Source organism: Python bivittatus, unplaced genomic scaffold (genome assembly GCF_059951505.1).
Source record: "Python bivittatus isolate LINGU-HERP-01145 unplaced genomic scaffold, Pbiv_v1 ctg000020_np1212, whole genome shotgun sequence".
Lineage (NCBI taxonomy): Eukaryota > Metazoa > Chordata > Lepidosauria > Squamata > Pythonidae > Python > Python bivittatus.
In genome coordinates, this window is record NW_028277030.1 from 106,303,884 (window position 1) to 106,326,500 (window position 22,617).

A 22,617-nucleotide genomic window follows, 5' to 3' on the forward strand; every position below is an offset into this window, starting at 1 on the left:
ATCTCCAAATCCACAAATTATTCAATAGAAAAACAGATTGATTTGGCAAATTCAGATAGTAATGCAGTCATTTTTTGCCATCAAGAGCATGAAATTTAGCAGAACAGTTCTGTGCTCCTGATGTGTCCGTGCTGTATAGTTTTCAGTATAATTTTTCATGGCATGGGCTAAGAGTTTTTGCATATGTGTCTTTTCATTTGCTATTTGAAGGAACTGAGATGCAAGACATGACTTGTTTCAAGGGACCGCTCACACTCATTCTAGCCTGTTATTGATATTGCTTGGTCAAAAGACTACCATTAAAATCTGCTGCTACAATTCTGTTTTGAATTTAGCTTGGGATGAGTGTGAATATGTTTCATTAATGTGCATGTCATTTTTTCTTTAAGATTTTTTATTCTGGTTCGGTTTATTTTCCTTTCACTTTTTGGGATTCCAGATTAAAAACAGATACTTAAACAATATGGTGATTTCATCAGGCATTATATTTTAAAAATTGGGACAGTGAGAAAATCTACTTGATTGGATAACAGAAAAGGGTCATTTCCAAACTGACTGCATTTTTTTGTATGTTCATGTGCAATAGTTTAACAAATTAAACATTAGTAGAATTTTGTTGACATATACATAGCTGATTCTCTTTATGAGCTGTTTTTTTGAAAATACTAAAAAGAACTGTAATCCCAGCTTTTTTATAATGTATTAAATAAAACTATGTGGTAGAAAACTAATTACTACCATTGAATATGGTACCATTGAGAAATGTATAGAAAGAAGGTATGGTTTATATTCACATACCAATGACAATTTTTTTATCAAGTATATATGAAATTATTATGTCAGTAGTATTGTAGACAAGTACGAAATGTAGGGCTATAGTGTTCCTATTTACAGTAACATATTTCAGTATGACTTTAGTTTTAGATTCGTCCTCACTATAAAGATATTGGAAGATACTGTTCATCATTTTTGAGGCTGTATTAGAGTCTTTGCATCATGCAGAAAATATCACAGTGGTTCTATGTTCAAAATAATTTAAATAGCTATCACATTCTCCAAATAAAGATCATACAATTCAGGTTTTCAGGAGATTGTAGAATTGGTTAAAAAGGCAAGTTTCTGATGGAATTGATTGAATAATGAATAGGTTCTTTCATCCTATTAATACTGGTGAAAACCTTTAATTCTAAAGTAGGCTGATTTCAGTAATTGGAAAATAGTATGCATCCTTAAATAAATAATTAATAGGCGTTAGATGCTACGTATGAATAAATCAATGGCTTTGTGTAAAATGGTAATGCTAGCCTTCAGTCTGCAGCAATAGCTTACCATAAAGAAGCAATTTCTATGCATTCCAATTTAAAATAGCTTTTGCAGAGTATTTTTTTATGTGACTATCCTAAGATCTTGAGCCCAGTTCTACTTTTTTCCCCCATTTTACAATATGATATGCTATATGAAGCAATGCTACTTTGCAGAGCCACCTCAACTCCAATAATAATAATAATCATGACAGTATCTTAATAAAGTAGGAAACTGTCTCAGTAATATTTATTTGTCACATTTATATCCTGCTGCAATCCAAAGACTCTCAGCAACTTCCAAAATATGAAAAAATGAATTAAAACATCCACAGTACAATTCAGCTTAAAATGTTTAGATCTACATATGAGATCATAGCACAGTAAATCAACCACAACAATCATACAGAGAAAAAAGCAGAAAAGAAACAAAAAATTAAAGAACAGCAATGGGATAATAATGAACTCAACTGGAATACTCTCTGAAAGAGCTGTTTTTAACTTCCATCTAAAAGTCATCATGGAAGGGTTAGTCTGATCTCCCTTGGGAGACTATTCCAAAGCACAGACACTGCCAATGAACAGTAGCACCTCCTGGCTTAAGCTCCTTTCATTTCATCTCAGAAGGGCAGGACCACAAGGCATTTCTCCCTAGATGGTGTGGGCCAGTTCATTTTGGAACAGGCAGTCCTGCAGGTCCCCAGGTACCAACCCATAAAAGACTTTATAGGTGGAACACAGAATATTAAATTGAACCCAGAAATGAAAAGGCAAGTAGAGCAGGGCCTGCAATATTGGTGTTACATGTTAAGGCATGAGCCACTGCATCTGGACCAGCTGCAGCTTCTAAGCATCATTTAAAGCATCCCCATATAGAGCACATTATAATAGCTTGAATGATAATGAGGGTATGAGTTACTGTAACTAGTTTCTCCCATACATTGTTGCTTTGCATCCAGTGTCACTCCCTCAAAAAATAGCTTACAAAGACTTAAAGTACTGGTATCCACTTACCTTTTTTGAGAATATTGCCCTTTAAAGTTCAAGTTGAATTTAATATGGTCTGATTAACTAAATATTCTCCATCTGTTTAGATTTCCCAAAATTATGCATTTATAAACTACTTCAGTCAAGGAAACTCCAAGCAGTTTACAAAAGCAACAGCTATAGCCAGTGCAACAATAACAGAAAAGTATGATATTATCCAATGAGAAACTACAATATATAATTACCATTAATAAATTACAGTTAATATAGCATTCCTAGCACTGGGAGCTCTACAGCTCTAAGTCTCAAAGGCCTTTATGGGACATACAATTATTTATGAGCTTCCAGAAGGTCACGATTCAGCTTGCCTCTTGCCTTGGGAGCAAGCTATTCCAAAAGGAGAGGAGCACCCATAAAGTATATCCATATTTAAATAATCCTGTCACATCTCTTGGTAGGTGGGGACCTTCAGCAGCCATTTTCTATACCCTAGGATTGGGTAGGCAGAATCTGTATAGGATAGGTGATCTCAAAGATACCCAGCCCTTAAGCCATATACCATGGCTTAACATTATTAGCATATATATAAGACGATTTTACATATATCTATTTGTGGTGCTAATCTATTTACTTTACATATATAAAGATTGTTATGATTGTAACAATAGATTGTTGACTATTAATGTTATGTAGCTGTTGGATGTGGTTATCACTTCTTTCAACATCAGATGTGAAATTTGGGAAAAAATATTAGAACTGTTAAAGCTTCTGCTTCTTCCAAATACAAGTATAGCAGTTACTCTAATTACACTAACAAGAAAGCAGAATTCTTTCATTAATATCTTACACGGTATTACTTTCACACTTTCTGTAGTTTCAGTTTTTACCACATGTATGATTAATGCATTCAGATTACTGACTCTTTCAACAATTCAATAAGCCATTATTTTTACTGCATTTCAATTCAGTCTTAAAATAGTATAAAAATATGGAAAATTACTAATTCTCCACAAAATTAACCTTATTTTCTCCAATAAGTTATTGAACAATTTCAGAATCTATCAATATTTTTATGTGCTATTTATGAGAATATCAGTCTTGTCCTCTTTATCTAAGATTGTATCACACTAAATAGAAATTGTGAGAAATGTTACTGAGAGTTGTTCATTGGGCACAAATATATTAAACTAATTTAAGCAAAGCAGGTATAGGAGTAGAAATTCTTGGAAATTATTTTCAGAATCTAGATTCTGTTAACAAGTTATCATTTTGGTTTTAGTTGGAGCATACTTCCCAATAAGGGAAATTTAAATAACCATGTATTATAAAATTATTGTTATAAACTTGCTTATTAGTAATGCCTCTCAGAATTAATATAACATCTTAGCTAGGTTACTACAACTGCATATAATTACTGAGCCAGTTTCAAGGCTGGGTAGTGAATCTCTTTGTAGGACAAAGGAACTTACTTCAGTGTATCATGTCAGCCTGTCCTCATCCTATTTAAGTTACATACGATTGTAAAGGCATGGCATGTATAGTATAAGTTATGTTCTTTGGTGAGGGAAGCAAGAATACCAGGTAACAATTTAATCTGGCAAATCAAAGAAGTTCTTCCTCCCAAACCCCCTTTTTCTCCTTACTCACACATTTACCATCGTGTTCTGTGGTTAATTCTAGTTGTACCTCCTGTCTCCCACTTATTTATGTATCTGGAATAGCTACTACTGTTAGTGTGGCATCAAATGGCCATCTGTATCTTGTCCAACCCCATTACCCAAAAGAAGAAAGACCACTTTAACATTAGAAACAAAGTTGGACATATTACATTATGCTAAAGCTGGTGAAGGGTCCTCAGCCTTAGGACAAGCATGTAATGTAGGCAACTTTACTGTACAGGACATCAGGAAGAATGCTAATAAAATTTGTAGTGCCATGATAATCATGTGTATTAGAATAGTAGAAAAGGTAGAGAAACTGTTTTCACTATACATAGAGCAAAAGGCAAGGAAGAAAACATGTTTGAGTAATGTAGTACTTAAGAATAAAGCTTTAAAAATTTATGAGCACATATGTCAATGCATTTGGATTACAAAGCTGACACCATAACCTGCAAGCCTCTTTTTTCCAATAGTTCAGGGTCTAATTGATGATACCTCTAATCAATATAGTATCAATATATTCTTACTCATGTAGCCATATTTATAAATTACTTTTATATAATATATCTAATGGTGATCCTTGTGTAGTATTTAGTCTGAAAGCTTGAAAGTGATCCAGTGTCACTCAATGAATCACACAGCTGAACAGAAATTGAACTTGGGTCTCACTCCCACATTAAACATTTTAAACACTGCTTCACCCTGGCTATCAAAAGTAAAGTGATACTGGGACAAAAAAAAAATAGGATACATTTTGTTTTTTATAATTAGTCTGTGGGAATGTTAAATGTTCATGTTAAATAGCCAGACTTTCTTGGAGACAAATTGTTGCCTTTTCTTCCAAGCTTTGGGACCAGTAATTGGAAGGAGTTCGGTACATTTAATACACCAGCCACCTTTCTCCCCTATTTAGGCAAATAAAAATGGAAGAAAGAAGCAGAAAGGATCTAAGGCCTTACCAAGATCCTTACTTCCTTGAATTTTTTAGCTAACCTGTGGGCCTTGTGAAAGACAAAACAGAATATAGACTTAATATCAGAATATTGTGTTAACAACTGTCTACAACATTAGAAACCCCAGCCTGCCCAACAAATTTGAAAACTGATAACTAATTTCTGTTTTTGAAATAGTTTCTTCTAATATTAGATCATGTCTCCCCCATTTCTGTAGGCTGAAAATAGCTTTGTCAAAATAAACTTCCACAGTAACTAAATCAAGTCTAAGCAGCTTGCATCCCACAACTCAGCATAGTTTATTAGGTATGTATTGTTGCCCACAGAGTAGGACTACAGCTGACTACATTACCAAGTTTTACTGATTGCTTGAACATCTTGATTACTTAGCAAGTCAAAATGCTTGTATTAAAAGGCTGCCATATGGCTTTAATCCTGCTGTAAAGGTTCCTTATTTGTTTACAACAGTGTTGTCCAAACTTGGCCACTTTAAGATGAGTGGACTTCAACTCCCAGAATTGCTGGCTGGGGAATTCTGGGAGTTGAAGTCCACTCATCTTAAAGTGGCCAAGTTTGGACAACACTGGTTTACTACAATCTGAGTTGAAAGGCTGTTTAAGGCTTCAAGGTTTATTGAGTAAGGTTCATGGTTACATCACATTATATAAGCTCCAAAAGACCAAATAATAAATAAAATATTGTTTCTTACACTCATCATAAAGCTATAAGATCCAATGTGACTTGGAATGCATTTTTGCATTTAATATGTAACTTTTTTAAAAAATAAAAGTGTAAAGTAGCATTAGCAAGGATAAGCAAATTATGACTGAGATTGTATCAGGCAAAAAGGAAAAAAATAATATTTTTCCCCCATTGCTGTCCTTAAAGAAGTTGGCATTTTCTTTTGAGAAATCTCCACTGGCAGCGATGAGCAGACATTTGTCATGGACTGCAGCTGGGAAGGTCTGCTGCTGCAATTCCAATAATTATCAGGCTCAATTCCTGATAACATTTGCATTTTTAAAAAATGCGAGGAGCATTTAATATGGAATTGGACCTTTAGTCTAAAATAGAATTTTGTTTAGACAGCGATGCTTTAAAAAGTATGTTTGAAAGTAATTGTTTCTTGTGTGTTGATGTTTCTGCTGATTTATGTTAAAGAGGTCCCTGGTACACAAATCTCTGTCTTTACAATGCAAAGTGATATCAGTCTCTGTATAGCAATGTGGATTGGAAGAATGTATCTTTCCATTATGTTTTGTTAACAGTCTCCTCCTTTCTCTGTTAAAGCGTTCTCCCACCTGTATTCCAGCTCACAAAGGCAGACGTGTAAGAGGATGTCTTGTTGTGTGTTGCCTTTTAGTTTTTCATATCATGGACATGGCTTTGCCTATGTTAAATGTAGACCATTTTCCTTGATATTTTTTATGGCTTGCATATTTATCTTGCTGCTTTTTTGTGCTACTGCTTTTCCTCTACTTTCCTTCTGTTTAATACTGTTTATTAAGTGCAAAGCTTTGAGAATGTGCGTGGTGGTTTTATTCTCAGTTTTATGCTCTTGGCTTTAGAATGTCACCAAAACAAAGCAACACAAAAATTACTGTAAAATCCACTTGTTTGCTAAGATGATTGGGGAGCAATTTGTAAATAATGTGTTTTTTTACAATTTTTTTTTACAAATCAGTAGATAAATATGTTTCATGTACAGTTACAGTACTGTGCTTGAATCTTAAACACATTAGACTGTAGTAGAGATTTAGCAAAGCCAAAATCTGCCTTCCTAAACCATGTCATCACCAAATTATGAGCAGGATTATCAATTCTGTCAATCTTAGTTTGGCTGACATTAAAAGCAATACCCAATCTTGCCTAGAAACCATTTGTCTAATATAACAGGTGATTAGCATAATCCAGTCTGAGATCATTATGTAGTAATTGGTTTGGCAGTTCATGTTTAGCCTAGTACACTGAACTCACTCTCTCTCACCCATTCAGGGGTGTACCTGTGTGTGAATGTGTGTATGTATTACGGCTGTGCAAAGTATTCTTGTTGCAAAGCATGTTAATGCAAAGTACCCTCAAAGTATTAAAACAGCCATACAGTATTTTAGAAGATTTGCACAGCTGCCTTGCGGGCTGTCCTTGTTGTCCATGCTTATCTATGCACGCACGGGCACTTCACCTTGGTGGTAGTCCTGTTCAAAGTACTGGCTGTGCATGCACAGACAACCCTTGAAGCAGTTACAGCAAGCCCTCTGGCGGTCACAGATGCTTTAATATTTTAAAGAATGCTGCTTTGCTTAGGCTAAAGTGCTTCGTGAAACATCATTATCGTTATTTTTATTATTAATATTATTATTTTATCCCATCTTTTTAAAAAATATATATTTTGGTCAACTCAAGGTGGCAAACGTACCTAATACTCCTGCCTCCTATTTTCCCCAGCAACAACAACCCTCTCTTTCAAATACATGTTACAGGTTAGTTATATACACACATGCGCACGCTTCTGTGTTGTGTCCCGGATGGAGCAAACATTGGCTAGCCAGTGTTCTCAGACTGAATTATGGTAATTATCTATGATGTCATGGAAAGATGGAAGGTGGGTTTCAGACTAGTTCTTGTGGAGAGACCTTCCTAAAAGCCACTTTCACCAGTGCTAAGAACAGCAGTTTGCAAGCAACTTATATTACAAACACAAATTTATGTACTCCAGTCTTTTCTACTTCCCTTCTGTTTTTGTATGTTCTTTTTTATGGAACAAATAAAAATAGCAAAAGGGGGGCATTAAAAAAGCTACATCTGTGTGCGTCTCATAATATTTTATTTCCTGCATTCCTTGCTAATTCATAGATATACTATCTGATGTGATGGATATTTTGCCAAAAGTATGGCAGGCTTTCTCTAAAAAAGTGTCTGATCTAATACCCAGGACAGATGGAAAAGATTACTTCAATGCCTGTCTAATATATGTTGGTCTTGAGTGAGGTTTTCAATAAGTAAAAGAAATAATGTCCCTGATATTCAGAGGCTTATGATTTTATATTTAATAATGGTGGAATCTGAGTATAGAAAAGAAGTTCTGCTAACGATTGCTGCAGTGCTTGAAACAATTTACATACAGGTAGCAAAGAAGTGTATCGATGATCATATAGCATTTATTCTAGTCTCTGCAGATTGGGTGGTATGCACATTTTATAAATAATTTTTTAAAAGAAATATGTTGTTAAACAATGCTACATCTGTATTTTAAAAGAATCATTGAGCTGCATTCTGAATTTCAGTTACTATTTGCCTGATATAAGCACTTGCAATAAACAAGTGCAAAACCAAGCATTATGTTAAACAAAATAAAGGAACGGAAATTGATCATTCACCTGTTCTCTACTGATGGTTTATTCAAGTGGCATACACCCACACAAATGTACACAAATATTTGAACAGTTATATGTACATGCATATAAGAAAGATTCTTGGATATGTTTTATCTGCTCTTTTTCTGTTCTCAAAACAACAAATCATGCTTTAACATTTTTGTTAAACTTAAAAAGTAATCTGCTTTCGATATGATTTCTATGAAACATATTCAGTATAAAATAAAAATGCATAAATATGTAGGCTTAAACCAAAGTAAGTAACTTGACTATTTTATGTTGGAAAATGTAACTTTTGACTGATATTTCCTAAATAATGACACTGAACTAGAGAGAAAAGAGGGAAGTTAGCTAGCTGGAAATCAACAATTTAACTAAACAGAATAGAATATTTTTTCTTAAAAGATATTTCAATTAAAGTAAACCTACAGTGTTTTTGGCACTGTAGGAACATAATGACAATATGTCCTATGCACCATTGTGTATGTTTCTTCTAAAAGAAACAAAAGATTTTTTTTATCCATGACTTAAATATTACATTACATACCAATAAAAGTAAATTTGAAAACACAGATCAAGAAGTCATATAATGCTGAGGGTAGATTTCACTGAGCCTTGCATCAATGAAAGCAATATTCACCACCTTGAGTTGAATATATCTAAATATAAATAAAATAAAAGGTGGGATAAAATAATAATAATTTCCTTTTTAAAAAAAATCTAGTGTAATTCCTCTGCATATCTGTATCACAGCAAGTGGCAACATCTACTCAACCTAATATTTAGATGATAGATCGCCAGGAAATCTCAAGCCTGTATACTAGATGGGAAAATGGGGGGGAAATCTTGGAAAAGGGGAATGGCATACCATTTCTGTATTGTTTCCAACAGCCACCAGGAGTCAGGAGCCAAGCTTTATTCAAAGGAGACTCTACATTTATGTTATTTGCATTTCTGTGTTTTTGAGAACTGGTGCTTATCAAATGTGGCTTCTTAATATTCTTCCCCCCTTTTTTCTTTTCTTTTCTTTTCCTTTCCTTTCATTTTCCATTTCTTTTCTTTTGCTTGTTTCTTTCCCTTGGTTGTTTCTCTAGATTGATTCTGTTGAAAATTTTACCTTATCTAATACGCCTTCGCGGGATGAAGATATCAAGTATCATCTTCATTCAAGATCTAGGTCCCCTTCCACAGCTAGTGACATTGAACCAATTGAGGTACTCTCTCTTAGAACATTTGTTTAAGAATTGTCCATCCCATACCTCAGTGTCAAAGAGATTCAGAATGAGTTTGACTGCAATCCTGTGCAAATGTACTATGGAGTAAGCTCAGTTAAGTTGGAATTATATTTGTATCAACATATAAAGGTTATATACTCATAACATGATGACCATGACATCATTTCCTTGGTGAATTAACTCACCCCAATGGACATTATTATTGTTGCTGTTATCGGTTTGTTATGGCCACCCACTCCAGCAGATCCTGGGTGGCTTACAAAATCCAAAAAACAATAAAAACAGTTAAAAACATAAAACAACACATACAGCCTAGACAAAAAAAAAAACAACAACCAAGAAACCACAACAGGGCCCCCACAAACACATTAACCTCAGACCTGAAACTAGAACTAGGTCCTAAGAGCTTTCTAGAACCTCAGGAGGGAGGTTGCCATCTGAATCAATTTTAGCACATGATTTAGGATATTTCAGTCAGTCATTCCCTTAGCACAAAGAAGGCTTGAAGGCCATTGTTTCACTTTATAATTCTTTTTTCATTAGAATATGGAGAAAAAGCTGTGACCATCATGGAGGGAGCTGGGAGAATTTACCCACTCCCACCTGTTTCTGCCTGTTTTTCATACTCCCTCATGTAGCTAGAGAAAAAGTTAAAACTAAAATGATGATAGAATGCCCAGAGAGGGTTAATTTTTGTGTAGCCTCTCTAGGATTTCATAATGATCATAGAAGTCAGAAAGGGCATTCAGGTAAGTAGTTTAGTTAATATGTGGAAGTTAACCTCAGGATGAATTGGTTTGAACATTTAACTGGATTTAGTTGTTCACATGACATCCTATTCTCCAATGAGCCAATTAAGCATACTGGGTGAACAGACATAAAGTCTCACTGTCTTTACATAGCATACCTACTAGAGAATATTATTCTGATGATTTTACAAGTTTTCCAATTCAGTCAGCACTCAAACATGCTGCATTTTTGGCAGATTTATTTCTGTTTCATTTGGAAAACAGATGTTCAAAGATAGGTATAACAGTGTTTTGCTGCATGCTTTGCACCTGAAAACCTACATTAGTGGAATTCAATAGCTCTTGAAAGCACTTCTGTGTCCAAGTGTCCATACTAGTTCACATGAACATGTGCGCAGACTTACTCTCAATGACATACTTTGAATAGTACTATATAAACAGAAAAGTGGGACATAAATTTAATAAATAAATATATAAAGTCACATGTAAATTACCCCTTGGAGAGGAGGTGCAAGATAATACACGCATACACACACGTTCTAACATGTAGTTACGTTAATGTGTAAAATTGCCCATACAGAAAGCAAATACAGGGAGAAAATAATATAGCCATTGGTATAGTACATTGCCGCTACTGTTACTTTCTTTCAGATATCAGTTGCATCTAGAATGAAGCATTTTTTTATTCTTCTTCAGTGCTGTTGATTCTATTAGTTCTTTGCCAAGGAACCTATCAGATAGCTTCGTAATGTTCCTTGTGGTGACCTTTGGGGTTTGGTTGTCAACTTCTGTATTGTGGGAGAAGCCTGTCAGTCAGGCTCTATCAGACCAAGATTTTAAATGCAAGCTACCAACTTTGCTGTGGAGCAGACTTTTTCAATAGCTTGTGATATGGCCTAGATGGGTGGAATATTTATTTATTTATTTATTTATTTATTTATTTAATTTGTCCCCGCCCATCTCCCCACAATGGGGGACTCTGGGCGGCTTACAACATACTAAAAAACATGAATACAGTTAAAAGTTATAAAACCAAACATTAAAAAATAATAAAGCTAAGAAATCCAAGAGGCCGCTGGGGCCACAGCATACCACTAAGGGGCCAGCCAACCCCAATTCTGATTTCTTCTGGAAATTGAGCAATTCTAAGAATTCAATTTCATTTCATTAGGCTGCTAGAAGCACCATGTAGTTGTCTCCTGATGGAGGAGGATTGTTTTGTTACTTTTTGGATGGAAGCATTGTTCTTCAGAACATTTCTTGGATTTTGTTGTTAAACTAACTTTTCTTGGAAACCCTAATTTCATAGTTCACATGTCACATTAAATATTATTTCTTTCTTGCATGTTTTGATGTTCAAATGCCACCAAAGTATTCAAATATGGAATACTTTTCTTGTTTTTATACTACAGTTGTATGCATGATTGCTTTTACTTTAATATAAATTATTGTTTTTAAATTATTGTTTTACAATTGACACTGTTTCCAATGTTAGGCTATTTAGCTACCCTATCTTACAGTTCTTGAAGCCATTGTCCATTTATAGCCATCTCCCATTAGTAACCAGCCATGTCCTATTACTGGTTTCTATCTATCTGTCTATCTATCTATCTATCTATCTATCTATCTATCTATCTATTCATTCATTCATTCATTCATTCATTCATTCATTCAAGTAGATATGTAAAAAGAACAGAATCAAAAAGCAGAAAAAATAAGAAAAATAGAAAATAGAAAAGAGATTTATAAGCAAGATTAAACAAAATGTCAAAGTAACTTAGATTAGTGCTACATATTTAATTATTCAGAACATTCTGATTTATGATTTTGCATAAATTAGCCTTGTGAGCACATGCTGTTGCAATCCCCTGTTATAAACAGAAGAGCAGTTGTAAAAGAATGCAGGTTTCTATCATGACATCTTAACATTGACTATGAGTTTGTCAACAGATAGTCAAGCATATTTATTTTATGCACATTATGCACTATATTATATTTTTATATGACAATTACTTAAAACCTACACATATTTTCAATCATGATAGACTAAGCAGTTTATAACAGTGATAGTACATTAGTTATCAATATTATTATTCTTGGTGAAATATGCTTCAGAAAAGTTTATGCTCCTTTAACAATAGTTTTATTTAAGTCGCTAGCTACTGATGTAAATCATTTTATTAAACTCCTTGGCTACATTCATAAGAGCATTTATCACATGATCTTATGAATGTCATATGGAAGCCTTTACTTCAGTGTTTCTCAACCTTGGCGATTTTAAGATATCTGGACTTCAACTCCCAGAATTCCCCTGCCAGCATCTTAAAATTGCCAAGGTTGAGGAACACTACTTTACTTAATAATTCCCTGAACTTCTTATAGATGTATGAATCTAATATTTGTACAGAGGTAATCAGCCAAACGTCAAAATGAAGACATTTAGTTTAATTGAATTTATAGTTAACAGAACTGTGCAAACTTTTGAAAGAGGTGCTTCACATAGCATATTAGTATAAATGAAACAACCCTTTTCAAGAAATTAAAGTGTCTGTATAGTTTGGAATGGTCAGCATGACTGCCTGAAAAGCTTTCTTGGGTCTCCGCACGCATGTTGCATGGACAGCTGCTTTGCTTTGCTGGCAGCCCCAAAGGAAGCGTTGTTTGATTAACAAAACATTTTTTTTATGCACATCCAAAAGAATAATCCTCAGAGTCACTATGTGAATGCTTTATGTCATCTTTGTCCCCACTGACAGAAAATTAGAAAACTCAAACTCCTGAATAATATATTATACTTGTTACCAATAGTTATGTATTTATGTGTCTATGAGTATTTGAAGCTTTTCCAGTAAACCAATTACTTAAAATGCATTTACCTTGATACAGTCAGTTTAGTTATTGTAAACGCTCTAAAGCGTTTAAACATTTTGCAAATGAGGAAGACCCTGAGCATGTTACCCAAAATAAATGCTTTTTTTTTTCATTTATATGCCACCTTCAAGTTCTTGTGCCCTTTTTTGCACCAGTTTGCTTATATCAAGAGCATTTAATGATGGGGCTGGGATGGTTAATATAAATTTATGTTCACCATGTATGTACTCAGGTTTCAGATCATCCTCTGCGTCCAGTTCACACACCAACCATGAGATCACCATATATTGGTTCAGGACTGTCTGTGCCAAAGGTACTGAATCAAACATTCTGATTAGAAGTTCTGCTAAAATCTTAGCCAACATTTACATCAACTTTTTTGATCCTCTGTCACTTACCTGTGAATAAGGATGCTGTTGTTATTATCAGTAAGGATTAAACCAATTTTGGCAGAAACAATTATATATGTTATATGTGTTCAAATATTTAAAAAGCAAGAGAGATCCCACGTCCAACTTAAATAGCACACAACATTTATTTCCCTTTTCCTATTTTGAAAAGACTCGTCTCACTAAATGTTATGAAAGAAAAGAGATTATGTACTTCTTTGGTCATACGTACATATTTTCTAATTCATTACAGAAATGTAGTAACCCATTGTCTATTAGAACATCGTTACATGGAAGCAAAGTGGTTTACCAATCATCAAATGGTCTTGAAAACTAAGGGAAGCAAACCCACATTTGTTTCTGCATAGTCTTATAATAAATATTCTGCCAGTGAGATTGTAGCGCATTAGACATTAATTTACTTTGCTGTAAAAAAACCAGAATTTTAAAACAGAAGGTAACTCTTTTACCTTTCACTTTTTTGGATAGTGATCCACTTATTTTGAACATTTATTTGATTCTTTAGACTGTTTCTATAAAATATACAGGATGTAAAACTATTATGCAGTTATGTACCTAACTTGACAGCATCCTTTTTAAGATGACAGCTAACATTACTGCTGGGATATAGGGTAATGATTATGTTCTCTGAATGGTAATTAATTGTGATTGAACAAGTGTAAGATGTAGGAATAGCTTGGAAATTGTAAAACTGAAAAAGTAACTCTAATTTTATTAGTGAGACAAAAATAGACCATTAATATAATATGCATCAATTTGATTTTTTTTATGATCAAAGCACTTCCCATCTAATCAGTACTTCTGTTTGCTTTACAGCCTAAGGCCCATCAGTTTGTAGTAAAATCCTTTAACACTCCTACTAAATGCAATCAGTGCACATCATTGATGGTTGGCTTAATAAGACAAGGCTGTACCTGTGAAGGTAAGGTCTGGCATCTGTTTGTTCTTACAAAGAATTATAAAATATTTATTATATGACAAGTAAACTGTAATTCAACATTAATGCCATTTTTTAACTGTGTTACAGTCTTGTGCCAAAAAAATCTAACTATTTTAAGTACTGTTTAAAGATTCAGGGACAAGTTTCCCTGGCTTAGTATAACAGAATATAATCAGAATATGTAATAATACTGTTTTAGATCAGCAATTGCAATATGTGACCCTGGGACAACTGGTGATCTATAAAGGCACAGTGTACAGTCCTTGGTTCCGGCGCTGAAATGTTTAAAAAGTACAGTGAAAAATCAGAGCATCTGTTTCTTTGGCTTCGGCATTGAGAAGGTGATGTGAAAGATAACATGAAGCAACATCACTTCTAATTCTGTTAAAAAGTAATTTTTCAAACAAAAATATAGTATCTCAGATAAATTAGACAATATTAGTTTTATATTAATATCTTATCCAAATTCCTAATCTGCAGTTTATAAATTAGCAATTTAAATGTTGCAGAAGTGCAAACCTTCATCAGAACATACATACTTAGAACTTCTGTGATATGGCTCATTCTAGTTTATATACAGTTGTAGTTTTAATAGTCTAGAACAGTGTTTCTCAACCTTGGCAACTTGAAGATATGTGGGTTGGCTGTGGAATTCTGGGAGTTGAAGCCCACACATCTTCAAGTTGTCACGGTTAAGAAACATTGGTCTAGAAGGTATCTGTGCAATGAACATGAATCTGTTCATAGGGAACAGTACTCCACCAGGTTTATCTATAGCAAATCTCCCTTCTCCAAGTTAATGGAAGTTTGCAATGACATACATTTGCTGCATAACTTATAGTAGACCATAGTTTCATTGGCCAAGAAAAATTGACAAGGATATTTGTGCTTATTAATGATTTTCATGTTGTTAAAATAATTATTGCACAATCAACAAGGAGAAATGCACATTTCAATTACAAATACTGTCTTTCCTCCCAGTCTGTGGATTTTCATGCCATGTGACCTGTGCAGACAAAGCACCAGCAGTGTGTCCCATCCCACCTGAACAGACAAAAGGTCCTCTAGGGATTGATCCACAGAAAGGAATAGGAACTGCTTATGAAGGGCATGTCCGAGTAAGTACAAAGAACCTGTGTTAATTTGATGGGGTTTTGCTGTCCAGTAGAGTAGTCATTTATAATGTTCTCTTTTTTTAATAAAAACTTTTTTATATTATATTTCAAAATACAATTAAAATACAAAACAGAAAGTACAGCAAAGAGAGAAGATAGAGCTAAAAGAAAAAAGACAAAAACTAAAATCGTGAAGATAGATAGAAAACTGAAACAGAAAGTGACTTCCAACTATCTCCAATACAGATATACAGATTAAAAAAAAATTTAATCTCTTACCACCGATTAATCCAAGTTCACATTATTTGTATCCACATAAACCATCTAATCATTAAAACCCACAATCAAAGGCTCATTTTTTCCCCACACAAGCACGTAATCTAAGAAGGGTTGCCATAAGGAGGCAAATTTAGAAACAGTATTATCTCTTATTAACGCTGTTAACTTCGCCATTTGAGCCAATTCCATTAATTTAATAATCCATTCTTCCACTGTAGGTATTTGTGGATCCTTCCATCTTTGCACATATAACAGTCTTGCAGCTGTAATCATATACAAAAGCAGAATTCCATGTTGTTTCTCCAGTCCTTTCTCCATCAAACCCAATAAGAACAGTTCTGGTTTTTTTTTAATGTTCACTTTAGGAATCTTTTGAATAACAATACGTATCTGATCCCAAAATTTTTTAGCCTTTTCACAGGTCCACCAAAGATGATAAAAGGTTCCTTCAACCAGCAAATATTTCCAACAAACATTTGTTATACCAGTATACATTTTTGATAACTTATCAGGAGTTAAATACCAACGATAAATCATTTTATAAAAATTTTCTTTTAAATTATAATTCAACGTAAGTTTCAAACCTTTATTCCACATGTTTTCCCATTGTTCCAACATAATATTGTATCCGAAGTTTTTAGCCCATTTAATCATACATTCCTTGACTTGTTCATCTTCTAAATTCATCTGTAACAACATCTTATACATCTTAGCAATAACATATACATCATTTGTACAAAGTTGAATCTCAAAATAAGTTGTTGCATTAACAAATCTATAATTCTTTTTGTCCAACTTGAAATGTTCAGACAATTGCATATGAGTAAACCATGACATATAAAGCCTTCCAACTCTAGCTGTTCTAGAATGGTTTGTTTTAAAACTTGGTTCACTCTCCTCAAAATTTAACAAGTTATATTTTAACCACTTCATTTCTCCCACCTTTTCTCTTCTAGCAAATGCTTCCTGAGGTGATAACCACAGAGGTACATTAGGACAGGGGTCCCCGACCCCTAGGCCATGGACCACTACCAGTCCGTGACCTGTTAGGAACCGGTCCACGCAGCAGGAGGTGAGCGGCAGGCAAGCGAGCAAAAATAGCTCCCCATCACTTGGATTATCACCTGAGCTCCACCTCCTGTCAGATCAGCGGCAGCATTAGATTCTCATAGGAGCACGAACCCTGCTGTGAACTGCGCATGTGAGGGATCTAGGTTGCGCACTCAGAATCAGACACTTATTTTACTCCGTGCATGGCCCACCCATTATTTTATTTAACATTTCTGTCCGCACCTCTTTCCCACACTGCGCGCTTGTCTCAGTCACAGTTTTGGTAAGCCCACAAGCGTTTGTTTGTTTTTTTAAATCTGTTCAATCGTGTCCGATTCTTCAGAGACTGCCTGGACAAGTCCCTGCAGTTTTCCTGGCAAGGTTTTTTCAGATGTGGTTTGCCATTGCCTCCTTCCTAGGGCTGATCCCAGCTGGCGGTCGCAGAGGAGTAGGATCTTCTGTTGCGTCGTGTCTTTCCAACGTTCGCGTCTAGGTGGGACCAGCAACCAATTCCTATCCCCGTGCAAAGCATTTCCTCCCACCAAAATAATTATAATAGAAATAATTATAATAGAAATAGAAATAAAGTGCACAATAAATGTAATGTGTTTGAATCATCCTGAAACCATCCCTCTCCCCCCCCCCCCCCGGTCCCTGGAAAAATTGTCTTCCACGAAACCGATCCCTGGTGCCAAAAAGGTTGGGGACCACTGCATTAGGAGACAATCTTACCTTGTATTTATTCCAGAGATCCGCAGTAAAGCACTCCTAATATAGTTGTTTTTAAAATCCTTATTAACTTTTAACTTTATCATACCACAAATAGGCATGCCACCCGAATCTTAGTTCATGACCTTCAAGTTGTAATAATTTTTTATTCTCCAAAGTTATCCAGTCCTTCATCCAAAGCAAACAAGAAGCATCAAAATACAACTTTAAATTAGGCAGACCCAGACCTCCTCGTTCCTTGGCATCTTGTAACAATTTATATTTAATTCTCGTTTTTTTGGCTTGTCAAATAAACTTTGAAGTATATCTCTACCACTGTTTAAATGGTAAATCTGTATTCAAAATCAGTACAGTCTGAAAGAGAAACAACATCCTAGGCAAAACATTCATTTTAATCACAGAAATTCTCCCCAAGAGAGACAATTGTAATTTTTCCCATTTTACCAAATCTTTTTTCACTTCATTCCAAAGTTTGCCATAGTTATTCTGAAACAACATACTATTTTTAGTTGACAAAATCACCCCTAGATATCTCACCTTTTTTTCAATCCTGAAGCCCATCTTACTCATCAACAGATCCTGATTAGGCATTTTTTGTTTTTTGTTTATTTACTTTAAGACCCGCCAATGAGCCAGATTCCTTCAGTTTCTTCATCAGATGCTCAGCAGATTCCAGAGGATTCTGTAGTATCAGAACTAAGTCATCAACAAAAGCCCTCAGTTTAAAAACCCCTTGTTTGATCTTTAAGCCCTTTATTTGTTCATCCCTTCTAATATCTCTATTAAAAACTTTTTAATGTTTTAATGTCATTTATAATGTTCTGAATTGTTTGGTTTAGGTTTACCACTGATATTCATTCTTTCTCTCTCTCTTTCTCTGAAATGAGAACTTCTTGTCATGTTTACAACAATGTCTGCTACTGTTTTGGAGACAAAGCTAGGGAGCTGGTAGTTTTCAGGGCACTTCAACACTATCACTGGCATTGCAATTTTGTACTAGTGCACTAATGTCTATCCTGCTGTACTCCACTATCCTATGGAGCTGGCCAGTGCTCCCTCCACCTGGCTAGTAGGAAGGCTAGTAGGATTTTTTATAGTATAAAAAATATAGCCAGCTGATACCCCAAACTCAGTCTACTTAATTTCCTGTCATGTTTGCTTTTCTCAGGGAGGGAGGGAGGGAGGGAGAGAGAGAGAGAGAGAGAAACACTACACTGCATAGTTAATGGAGTTGTTCCCCCTCAGAATGACTGGGGAGGACAGGAATTGTGGTACAGTTCCAAGGTACTTTAGCTGCAGAACAGAATGGGAAATCCTAAGAAGTGGGACAAAGTAGGAACTCTTGCCTGTGGAAACCACCTGCCCTACACTTCCAGAAGAAATGCTACAAAATTGTCATTCCAGCATCACTTCTAGAGCTGGAGCTGAGTTAATGTATTCAAGACCCATTGCTTTGTGGGAACTTGGAATTGGCATTGATCTCAGATCAATGCAGCCTTGCATGTAGAAGAGACATCAGCTTCTTCACAGCTCTACTTGAAGAAAGACATGACAGTTAAGCAAGCTTATTTTTACAGTATACATGTGTATCTAACTGACTTGGTGAATGGTTTGTTGGTTAAATGTTGAAAGTACATTTTGCATATTATGCTTAGGTATTAAAATTGTTTGCCTTTTTTTTGCATTTAATTAAATTAATGTAATTAATTTTGTTTCAGATCCCTAAGCCAGCTGGAGTGAAGAAAGGCTGGCAGAGAGCCCTGGCTGTTGTCTGTGACTTCAAGCTCTTCCTTTATGATATAGCAGAAGGAAAAGCATCCCAGCCCAGTGTGGTAGTTAGTCAGGTTCTTGACATGAGGTAAGAATGCCATGCTGTGCTTTTAATTTAATGCCCAAGGCAGCAAGTGCTTTTCTTTTGAGTCTCTGCTGGTATGAGTAACATGAAAGTTGACCATTTTCTTATAGCCTATCCCTTTTTGATAACCTGTCCTGAGAAGAACATCAGCAGTAGCTGTGGTGTAGTATAGAAATATATTGAGCTTTTAATACTGTAGCAAATCATGGAGTTAGTAGCTGAAGTTTTAAAATGATAGCGGTTGTTGCTTCAGGTAAAGACTCATGTCTCCCTTTAAATCTGATGGATTTATTATTAGTGTAATTCACAGTTGGCCAGTAGGAATTATCTTCTTCTTAAATACTTGCTGTACTGCACTTAGATATGTAGATATAGTGGCACTTAAAAGTTTGTGAACCTTTTTGAATTTTCAGTATTTCTGCATAAATATGACCTAAAACATTATCTGTTTTCCACATAAGTCCTAAAACTAGATAAAGAGAACCCAATTAAACAAATGAGTCAAAAACATTATACTTTTAGTTTATTTATTGTGGAAAATTATCCAAAGCTACATATTTGAGTTTGGCAAAAGGATGTGAACCTTTGCTGTCAGTAACTGATGTGTCCCCCTTGGACAGCAATAACTGCAACTAAATGTTTCTGATAACTGTTGATCAGTCCTGCACATCGGCTTGGAGGAATGTTAGTTCGTTCGTCCTTACAGAACAGCTCCAATTCAGAGATGTTGGTGGGCTTCCTCACATGAACTGCCCATTTCAGGTCCTTCTACAACGTTTCTGTAGGATCAAGGTCAGGGTTTGGATTTGGCCATTCCGAAACATTAACTCTCTTCTGCTTTAACCATTCTTTGGTCATACCACTTGTACATTTTGGGTCGTTGTCTTGCTGCATGACCCACTTTCCCTTCAGCTTCAGATCACGGACAGATACCTGGAAATTTTCCTGTAGAATTTGCTGTACGATTAAGAATTCATAGTTCCAACAATGATGGCAATCTGTCCTGGTCCAGAGGCAGTGAAGCAGGCCCAAACCATGATACTGCCACTACCAAGTTTCACAGATGGGATAAGGTTCTTATGCGGGAATTCAGTGTTTGCCTTTCACCAAACATAACACTTTTCATTCAAGCCCAAAAGTTTTATTTTGGTCTCATATGTCCACAAAATATTATTCCAATAGCTTTCTGGCTTATCCATGTGGTCTTTCGCAAATTTCAGAGGGGCAGCAATGTTCTTTTTAGAGAGTAGTGACTATCTCCTTGTAACCATGCCATGCACACCATTGTTGTTCAGTGTCCTCCTGATAGTGGTCTCGTGACCACTGACATTTGCCAATGCAAGAAAGAAAATTCCTTAGATGTTACCCTGGGGTTCTTTGAGAGCTCCCAAAGTATTACACACCTTGCTCTTGGTGTGATTTTGATTGGTTGACCACTCCTGGGAGGGTAACAACAGTGTTGAATTACCTCCATTTGTACATGATCTGCCTGACAATGGATTGGTAGAGTCCAAACTCTTTGGAAATAGTGTTGTAACCTTTTCCAGCCTGGTGAGCATCAACAACTGTTTTTCAGAGGTCCTTGGAAACCTCCTTTGTCAAGCCATGACATACTTCCAGATAACTGTGTTGCGAAGATCAGACTTCGATAGTGAACACCCAGAATTCTGTTCTTTAAAGAAGGCTGGACCTCCCACACTCACATTTGACTATCATCCCATTGACTGAAACACCTAGCACTAATTTCCCCTTCAAATGAATTGATAATCCTAAAGGTTCACGTTTACACACCATTCAAAAGAGACAATAAAAAAGCTAAGAAGGAAACAAAAAGACCAGAACATACCCTCTTCAGCAGCCAACACCTAGATAAGCAGGGATTAACACCAGTCAAACAATCAAGCAGAAAACAATATCCTAATCGAGAAACTACTAAGAAGACAAACAAGCCAGACAGACAAGCAGAAAACAGTACCCTAATCAAGGAACTATCAAGGAGAAAACCACATCCCCAACCACCACACTGGCCAGGCAAGTTATTGTACAGGGAGCAAACCCCACACTCACTAGCACTGATGATTTTATCTAGTCAGATAATGAAATGTCTGCAAACAAACAACCAAGCTCAGAGAGCACCAAGGACTTTTGCCACATACAAATATGTCGCTTTGGGTCATTTTCTGCAATAAATAAATGAACAAGTATGTTTTTGACTCATTTGTTTAATTGGGTTCTCTGGAGAACAAATGATGTTTTAGGTCACATTTATACAAAAATATTGAAAATATATTCTCTGAACCCTACAACTAAGATAGCGGAGAGTGCAGCAGCAGCAATGGTGTGGCTGTCCTCATTTTAACTGGTTTTAGGTTGTTTTTTTTTTAAGCTGGTAAGTGATTGTTTTGAAGTGGCTGAAGGTATGTGTGTTTTTTTAATCTACGTGGACCCTTTTGTGGACTGTTGGAGGACTGTTTTGCTCTGTGTTAGAAGACCTTGTGTTAGGCGCCAATCTGGACACCAACTCAGATGCAAACCCGGACCTGCGGGACCACTGGAACTACATATGTGGGAGCCTTCTCGGGCTCCTAGCCTTCTGCAGGTGACCCCATGGGGATGTTCCCTCTGTGGATTTCCCTTTTGGATCCCTCCCCCAGACTCCCTCTCTGGATTTTTATTCTTGGCCAGGGTTTTTATGTGAGGAGCACCCAAAATCATGGCCATGGTGGCCGAGATAGCTTCTGGCTGAGCAGCGCTGACTAGAGACGAGGTGGTTTGTTTGGCGGTGGCAGTGGTGACAACAGAGCCCAGTTGCATGCTGATTACACCAGGATTTTCATCTCCATCTGTAGGCAGCCATGTTGGCCAACACTGAGATCGCTTCTGCTTCGTTCAGCTCCTTTGATGGTGGGCTGCCTTGTCAGCTAGTGCTGGAAGTTGTTAGCATTGCAACGCAGCATTTTTTGCAGCCCCCGAAAACAGATAATATCGATTCCAGCAACTGTGGATGGCAGTGGCTAAATGGAGGAGGTGGTAGCAGCGGACTGGTTTTCCAGACTTCTGTGGACTCCCTCCCACATCCTGCCCTTCTCTTTGCTGACTCCAAAATGA

The 22,617-nt window shown here is 35.9% G+C and overlaps 1 protein-coding gene across 4 annotated transcripts in view; it reads left to right on the top strand.

Annotated features, from left to right (window-relative positions):
• Positions 1 to 22,617, top strand: part of CDC42BPA (CDC42 binding protein kinase alpha) — a 190,275-nt gene that overhangs the window by 143,608 nt on the left and 24,050 nt on the right. For 2 of the 4 annotated variants that reach the window (XM_088145892.1, XM_088145897.1), the window contains exons 22-26: positions 9,371 to 9,490; positions 13,364 to 13,444; positions 14,358 to 14,463; positions 15,463 to 15,599; positions 19,373 to 19,512. In XM_088145892.1, coding sequence (XP_088002018.1) covers positions 9,371 to 9,490; positions 13,364 to 13,444; positions 14,358 to 14,463; positions 15,463 to 15,599; positions 19,373 to 19,512 — 584 coding nt within the window. Of the gene's footprint in view, positions 1 to 6,192; positions 6,232 to 9,370; positions 9,491 to 13,363; positions 13,445 to 14,357; positions 14,464 to 15,462; positions 15,600 to 19,372; positions 19,513 to 22,617 lie in introns of all 4 variants that reach the window. The other 2 variants (XM_088145909.1, XM_088145902.1) reach the window with 2 other exon arrangements.